The 8,506-nt window shown below is 41.7% G+C and overlaps 2 protein-coding genes and 1 non-coding gene across 3 annotated transcripts; 2 read left to right on the top strand and 1 right to left on the bottom strand.

Annotated features, from left to right (window-relative positions):
- The first annotated feature begins 3,035 nt into the window (after positions 1-3,035).
- On the top strand, positions 3,036-3,107 carry TRNAR-UCU (transfer RNA arginine (anticodon UCU)). The gene has a single exon. It is a non-coding gene; the product is annotated as a tRNA-Arg (tRNA).
- Positions 3,108-3,581: 474 nt separating this feature from the next.
- Positions 3,582-4,182, bottom strand: LOC131640068 (ATP synthase subunit alpha, chloroplastic-like). Its single transcript, XM_058910478.1, has one exon. The coding sequence runs from the start codon at positions 4,149-4,151 to the stop codon at positions 3,597-3,599; it is 555 nt and encodes a 184-aa protein (XP_058766461.1). The 5' UTR covers positions 4,152-4,182; the 3' UTR covers positions 3,582-3,596.
- On the top strand, positions 4,174-8,286 carry LOC131640067 (putative pentatricopeptide repeat-containing protein At1g64310). The gene has a single exon (XM_058910477.1). It carries the CDS (start codon positions 6,369-6,371, stop codon positions 8,028-8,030), a length of 1,662 nt encoding a protein of 553 aa, XP_058766460.1. The 5' UTR covers positions 4,174-6,368; the 3' UTR covers positions 8,031-8,286.
- Positions 8,287-8,506: the final 220 nt, after the last annotated feature.

The following is an 8,506-nucleotide window of genomic DNA, read 5'->3' as shown; positions in this document are numbered from 1 at the left end:
CCGGTCCTCGCCGTTCTTTGACATCTCGGGACCTGTCGTCCCTTCTTTTGTCTTGTCCTCGGCGTGACCCTGGATCCTCGAGGTTTGAGCTGCGAGCGGTATTACTGCCCCTCGAGGCTTTGATCGCGGCTGCCTCGGCTTCCTCAAAGTCGATGAATGCCTTTGCTTTGCGAAGGAGGGCATTCATCGAGTGCACCTCCTCAATCTTGATGGCCTTCTTGAAGTCACTGCCGGGGAGAAGTCCTCGCTCCAAGATGTACCTCTTCATGTAGTCGGCCGTCTGCACTTGGACGGCCTCCTTGTTGAATCTTTCAAGGTAATCCCGAAGAGGTTCGTTGGGTCCTTGTACCACGGCCTCGAGATTGGCTTCCGATTTCGGTTGTCGTCGGGAGGCTGTGAAGTGGCTCAAGAAGAGTTCTTTGAGCTCGGTCCAGGAATGGATGGAGTTCAGAGGGAGGTTCCTGTACCAATTCATCGCTCCCTTCCTGAGGGTGGTCGGGAAAATGCGGCACTTGATCGAGCCTCTGACGACGTGATAGTCCATGACCGCTTCGATGCTCCGAATATGATCGTCGGGGTCAGTGGTCCCGTCGTATTGGTCCAATACTGGCGGTTTTTCCATCCCCCGAGGGAGGTGAGCTCTCCGGATATTGGCGGACAAGGGGCTGCGGAAGTCCTCCTCGTCGCTCGGTCCTGGTGAACGGTAGTGCCTGTTTCGTCGGGAATCCTCTTGGTTGTCACCCAACGCAGCTTTGGAGGGGCCCCGACGGCCCTGTTCGGGGGAGGGGCTTCTTTGTTCAGCGGCTTCAGGTTTCTGGTTCTTCCTGTTCTTTCTGGGTGGAGAACGGGAACGGGTCCTCCGGCGGCGATGTCTTCTCGGGGGAGATCTTGAAGAGGACGGAGAACGCCGACGGTATCTTCTCGGCGGTGAGCGCGAGGAGGAATAAGAGCGTGACCTGTAGTGCCTCCGCGGAGAGGGGCGACGTCGTCGGTGTCTTTCCAGTTCGTGAATTCGGTCGTCCTGGATTCTGAGGAGGCTATTCGTCAATTGTATTTCTTTGAGCAAGCGGACGGTGATGGGGTCAGTGTCCTCGGGAATGTTGAGTGGTTCCTCTTCCTCTCCATGACGGGCTCTCCGCCTGTCGGAGGTGTGGGTGAATGAGGAAGCATGTTGCCCGTCTCGGAGGTCGGTCTCATTCACATTCTGGGCATGTTCCGGCCCGTTGGTCGTTCGGATCTGCTCGCCGTTCTGAACGTGCCCCTCTGGAGGAACATGGTCAACATTCTGGACCTGTTGTAGGACCTGGAGCAGCTGAGTGTCCTGGGTTATATGCCCGGACCTTTGTCGCCGACGATCCCCCCGACGATGATTAGCTAGCTCGCGGGAGGATTCCTCGATCAGCTCGTGAAGGAGGAAAGGGCCAGCGCTTGGGATGTTGTTGTTGTTGTCAGCCATGAAGATTGGAGATGATTAGCTTTGATCTCTGTTCGTTAAAGATGGGGAAGCAAGTTCCCACAGACGGCGCCACTGATCGTACCTGATCAGAAGAATCGTCGTAGGCTGCTCGGACTGGATCTTCTAGGAAGGAAAAGGGGGGTGTACCTGCAAGGTACTCCAATGCCAAAGTAAGTTGACGAACAAAGGAGCGCAAGTACTAGCTAAGAGTGAGTAAGAATTGAATACCTGACCCTCTACTGAGAGAGGGTATTTATAGCCCCCAGCGCTGGGCCATGATCACGCTAGTGAACTGGATTTCCAAGCCCAACTAGGAGACTGCCAGGTTTCCTAGGCGGAAATATCGGAGGTGCGTGATGCCCTCTGTCCTGGTTAACCGCTCCGGAATCCAAGGGAGACGCGGTCTTATAGGGGCCACGTGGACTCCGTAGTATTCGGAGGATTGGGTGTGAAGGACCACTGCGTGGAGCAGGGTCCTCGGCAGTTAGATGCTCGCGGGGAGCTGTGTGCCGAGCATCCACCTGCTCGTGGAGAGCACTGTGCCGAAGGACGGCGCCGGGCAAAACCGAGACGAGCATGAAGCATCGTCTGCCAGTAGCTTGGGTTGGTTTGGGCCTTTAAGCCTAATGGGCTGGAACTAGGTGGGCCAAATCTTGGCCCAGCCCAGAACAATATACATTATCGTAATTTGTATACATTTTAGAATCAATTCTAAAATTATGAAACATAAGTTTTTGCAATTGGATCAAGAATCCCAATTTTTCAATATAAGTTAAAGGATCCGGGGAAAAAGATAGATAAAATTTGTTTCCAATCGTAACTAAATCTTCCAATTTTTTTATTATTTGTTTTGTATAGGAGAGATTGAAGCAAAATAGCTTTGAAACGATTTTTTTAGTTTACTAGAAACATCAACAGATTTTTTTAGCTCGACAGAAATTTTATTCTTTTCCTAAAGATTCTATGAAATAGAAATAGAGAACGAAGTAACTAGAAAAAAGAGATTGTTCGAATACTCCTTTTCTATAGGGATCATCTAAAAAGCAACGTTAATTGTATTCATACCGAAAGGCTGACATAGATGTTATGGGTCATTTTTTTAATGTATTCCATCTCTCTCTTAAATTATTCTGTAAAGGAGCTGAATGAAACAAAAGTTTCACGTTCGGTTTTGAATTAGAGACGTTCATTCATAAACGTCGACTATAACCCTTAGCCTTCCAAGCTAACGATGCGGGTTCGATTCCCGCTACCCGCTTATATTCTATTTCTCTATATATTCTCTTTTTTAATTAATAAATTGATTTCTTTAGTTTGAGTTATGAATAGAATAGTCAATAGTCAACAATTTGAATGATAATTCTATTTCTCTATATATTCTCTTTTTTAATTAATAAATTGATTTCTTTAGTTTGAGTTATGAATAGAATAGTCAATAGTCAACAATTTGAATGATAATAATAATTATTTCTATATTATGATAGATACAGATTTTATAGATAGATAGAGATTTTATAGAATTCTTTTTTCTTTCACTTTTCACGAAATTGTCGTGAAAAGTGAAAGAAAAAAAAGAAAAGCGTCCATTGTCTAATGGATAGGACAGAGGTCTTCTAAACCTTTGGTATAGGTTCAAATCCTATTGGACGCAAATTTCTTACATATTGAATTCTTTATTGCAATTGCATATATATTAATTGAATTCTTTATTGCAATTGCATATATATTGATTGAATTCGTATATTTCTAAAAATATATTGTGAATTTCTTATCTTTATTATTCTTTTGTAAATATTTCAAGAGAGTAATTATAGAAATTATAAATGTATGAAAATTGTAATCAATTTTTTTCTACTTGTTCCTGAAGTAAAAAGAGTTCCATCTGTTCCTGAATAACTTCCTTCAAAATGGCTTCCGCTTCCCCAGTGAATGTCTTGGTAGAAGATACGATTTCGTTGAATTTAGGTTTATTCGTTTTTAAATAAGCCCGTAACTCAATGATAAATTTCCTCACGTGTTCAATTTCTAATGAATCAAGATAACCATTCGTTCAAGTATAAATAGTTATTATCTGTTCTTCCACGGTAAGAGGAGCTGATTGAGATTGTTTAAGCAACCCGCGCAATCGTCGACCTCTTGCCTATTGATTTTGCGTAGCTTTATCGAGATCTGAAGAGAATTGTGCAAAAGCTTCTAATTCTGCGAATTGTGCCAATTCCAATTTTAATTTACCAGTTACTTGTTTCATGGCTTTTATTTGAGCCGCCGATCCAACTCTGGAAACGGAAATACCCACATTAATTGCAGGTCTGATCCCAGCATTGAATAAATCAGCAGATAAGAATATTTGGCCATCTGTAATGGAAATTACATTAGTAGGAATATAAGTTGAAACATCTCCTGATTGGGTCTCAACTATTGGTAAAGCAGTCATACTTCCTTCACCTAACTGAGAACTTAATTTAGCGGCTCTTTCCAAAAGACGCGAATGTAAATAAAAAACATCTCCGGGATAAACTTCACGACCTGGTGGTCTTCGTAATAGAAGAAACATTTGGCGATAAGCATAAATGATTAAAGTGTGACGTTCACGATACATAAAATATTCAGCCAGAGCTGCTCCTGTATAAGGCGCGAGGTATTGTAATGTAGCTGGGGAATTTGTTGTTTCAGCCACTATAATAGTGTATTCCATTGCTCCTCGGTCTTGTAAAGTATTTACTATTACATCACTAGCTAGCGCTTTTCGCGAGAGCTAGTGATGTGGAAGCGGTTGTTGAGCGAGTTTGGAAGAAGGAGGTCTTTAGGCTGGTTGTTGAGCGAGTTTGGAAGAAGGTGAAAGGTTGGAAAGAAAATTTCCTCTCTAGAGTCGGCAAAGAAGTTTTGATAAAAGTTGTAGCACAAGTTATCCCCACTTATACTATGAGTTGCTACCGTATTCCGGAGAGTTGCTACAAAGAAATTAAATCTATGCTAGCAAAGTTTTGGTGGGGTTCGAAAGAGGGCGGAAAATTCATTGGTTAAAGTGGGATAGATTGGCTAACTCTAAAAGAGATGGAGGAATTGGCTTTAGAGGCATTTGTGATTTCAATATCAGTATTCTGGGAAAGCAATTTTGGAGACTTCTTCAAGCTGATGGCTCCCTCATGGAAAGGTTTTTTAAGGGACGGTATTATCCTCGGTGTTCTATTGTTGAAGCTTTGTCTGGGTTTAAACCCAGCTATGCCTGGCGCAGTACATTGAGTTCACGGGAGTTAGTGCTGAATGGCTCTCGATGGAGAATAGGCAATGGTGAGAAAGTTAGCATTAATGGTGATAGAGGATTCCTACACGGTCTGTTTTTAAACCTTCTTCTACGACTTCTGTTATCGATCCCCCAAGCAAGGTCAGCTCTCTGATTGATTCGAGTAGTGCTTGTTGAAACTTAGAAATTCTCAAACAAAACTTTGGTGAGGATGATGTTAGTCACATTAGCAGCATTCCTCTTTCTTTTCATCTTCTGGAGGATAGACTTATTTGGCACCACGAATTGGATGGAGTGTATTCTGTTAAATCTGCTTATCACATACAAGGGGGGATGCGATGCAAGAATAACCCCGATTCTTCTTCTTTGGACAAGTACTGTTTCTGGAAACATTTATGGAAGCTCTAAGTGAATCCGAGGATAAAGAACTTTTGTGGAGATTAATAAAGGACACTCTGCCAACAAAAGAGAATTTGTTTAGTAAAGGAGTCTCGTCCGATGGTTTATGCTCTCTTTGCCATGCCGACTCTGAGAGTACTTGTCATTTATTCCTTCGATGTTTTTTTGTTAAAAGAGTCCTTTTTTATGGCCCCTTGGGAATTAGAGTTCTTGTGGCAGGTGATGTTGCTGATTGGTTGGATGCTATTTTCACGAAGAAGGATTTTAAATTGGGCCAAATTGTTGCTATCTTCCTGTGGAAAATTTGGAAAGCAAAAAACTGCGTGATTTTTAAGACGTGAAGCCAGATCCGTGTGCGGTGGCAGTGGATATCTGGAATGCCATCATTGAGGAATATTCGATTTTTTCGATTGCAGAGTTTTGTAAGAACCAGACCATGTCTGATGTGAGCTGTCTAAAGGGCTGGGTGGTGCAAACCGATGCTGGTTGTTTTGATGAGGGAGTTGTTTTCTTCGGTTGCGTCATTCGCGATCCTACCTCCAACATCTTTCATGCTGCTACGAAGAGAATTTCTAGTGTTACGAATCCTGCCAATGCTGGAATTTTGGCTATTCGCCGGTCTCTGCAAGTGGAAAAAGATTTAGGACTCAAGGAGTTTGTTATCCAATCGGATGCTTTGGCTGTTGTGGATTGCATCAATGGCTGTGTCACCTATGCAGATCTGAATTCTATTGTCCTGGATTGTAAGACTTTAATGTCTAGCTTTAGCATTTGTAAATGTTGATGCCCACCGGTTAGTTGGTATTGGCAGATCCTTAGGATCTAGAACTTTGACGAGACATATTCTTAATTTTAGTCCTATGTCATGTAATTCCTCTTTTCTTCCCATTTAATGGAATTGTCTTGACATAAAAAAAAAGAAAAAGGAAATGATATATTTGTTCAGCCAAATCTATTCCGCTCCATTTTATTCTAGTGTCCATCCCGCTAAGTTCATTTCGTAATATCTAAATCAAATTAAAATTTAAAAGGACCAAACTTGAGTCCTAAGTTAATCATATTTTTTTTGTTGAGATTGTTAACAGTTCTCCCTCGCATCTCTTTCCCTCCATTTCATACCAAACGGACGTCTTTGAAAGCTGCAAACTACACCTATTCTTGCTGTTTCAGAAGCACACTATTATTTCATACTTGTATCCTAATTCTTGTTGCTGTTGTTGTTGTTACTATCACACTGCAATTTTACTTTGTTACGTGTTATCTTAATTAATGTTGCCTCAGTTTCAGTGGCTCCATTCTGAACTAACCAACATTTGCAAGTCTCTATTTCGTGTAAAGCAGTTACATGCTTGCCTTTTGAAAACCCATCTCTCACAAGACCCTTTTTACGCAACTCAAATCATTAGACTTTATGCATTTAACAATCACATTAACTATGCCTATCACGTGTTCGACAAAACTTCCACCCGAAGCGTCTACCTCTGGAATTCCATGATTCGAGCCTTTGCAAAAACTCAAAGATTTAGCAATGCAATCTCTCTATTTAGAACCATGCTTGAGGCTGACGTAAGGCCTGATAATTATACTTATGCTTGTGTTATACGTGCATGCTCTGATAATTTTGATTTTGATATGTTAAGAGTTGTTCATGGAAGTGCTGTGTCTGTTGGGTTGGGACTCGACCCTATTTGTTGTAGTGCACTTGTGAGTGCTTATTCAAAACTTGGTCTTGTTCATGAAGCGTGTAGAGTGTTTAATGGGATTGATGAGCCGGATTTAGTGTTGTGGAACTCGTTGATTTCTGCTTATGTGTGTTCTGGTATGTGTGATATAGGGATTCAAATGTTTAGCTCGATGAGACGTTCTGGGAAGAAGCCTGATGGATATACATTGGCTGGATTACTTGTGGGTATTGCAGATTCTAGCTTGTTGAGATTTGGCCAAGGATTACATGGTTTAAGTCAAAAGTATGGGCTTGATTCTGATTCTCATGTAGGTAGTTTACTGGTGAGTATGTACTTGAGATGTAAGTTCATGGACTCAGCTTATAGAGTCTTTTGTAGTATTTTCAATCCTGATTTGGTTACATGGTCTGCTCTAATAGCTGGGTATTCTCAGTGTGGGGAGTATAAAAAAGCATTGCTCTTTTTCAAGAAATTAAACACGGAGAGCAAGAAACCGGATTCTGTTTTGATTGCCACTGTGTTGGCTTCTATAGCTCAGACAGCGAATGTAGTACCAGGATGTGAGGTACATGGTTACGTACTTCGGCATGGATTGGAATCAGATGTCAAGGTCTCCTCAGCTCTCATAGACATGTATTCAAAGTGTGGTTTCCTGAACTTGGGAACTCGTGTGTTCGAGATGATGCCTGAACGAAATATAATTTCTTATAATTCAATAATTTTGGCTCTTGGCTTGCATGGATGTGCGTCCGAGGCTTTTTTGATGTTTGATGAGATACTAAAGAAAGGATTGGTACCCGATGAAGCAACATTCTCTGCTCTCCTTTGTGCTTGTTGTCATGCTGGCCTGGTCAAAGACGGCCGCAAGATTTTCCAGAGAATGAAAGACGAATTCAACATCAAAGCTAGACCTGAACATTATGTTTACATGGTGAAGCTTCTTGGCAATGCTGGGGAGTTAGAAGAGGCCCACTATCTCATTCGGTCCTTACCTGAACCAGTAGACAAGGCTATTCTGGGAGCCTTATTATCATGCTGTGATTCTTATGGAAATTCTGAGTTGGCAGAAACTATAGCTCAGCAGATTTTTAAGAGTAATCCTGCTGACAATGTTTACAAGGTTATGCTTTCGAATATATATGCTGGGGATGGGAGGTGGGATGATGCTAAGAAGGTGAGAGATAAAATAATAGGAGGTCCGAAGAAAATGCCTGGAGTTAGTTGGATAGAAGGCAATTATTATTAATTCTGAAAATATAGATGCGCTGCAAATTTGATAGGATAAACACAGATGACTATGCATGAATATATATTCTTTCTTTTAACAATTTATGCCTATTTGTGAATTAGGATAAAACTATCTGAAAATAAATTCAACTACATTATTGCTTTCAGTGGCTAAACTCAGGTGGTGCCTAAATACTTTCTCCTGCTATTCAGAAAATGAACTCTGAACCAATTGGAAACTCCTATACATAGTTTGGGAAACAGAAACCCTGAAAGTGGAAATGCAGTGGGTTTTGTCCTTGTACCAGGCTCTTGCTGATGGTTTCACTTCAGTCATATTTTGAAAATCTTGGAAAATTTATGCTTCATAGATAACTTGGAAGTGCGTAATCCCCAGTTTAATAACTAATGTTCCAAAGTCCAAATAGCACTCTGGAATTCCATGAAAATTGTAATTAATATAGTCACACTTTTGATATAAAAGTTTAGGGCCCC

Source organism: Vicia villosa, unplaced genomic scaffold, assembly GCF_029867415.1.
Source record: "Vicia villosa cultivar HV-30 ecotype Madison, WI unplaced genomic scaffold, Vvil1.0 ctg.002927F_1_1, whole genome shotgun sequence".
In the NCBI taxonomy this organism is placed as follows: Eukaryota; Viridiplantae; Streptophyta; class Magnoliopsida; order Fabales; family Fabaceae; genus Vicia; species Vicia villosa.
This window is presented reverse-complemented; position numbering and strand designations above follow the sequence as displayed.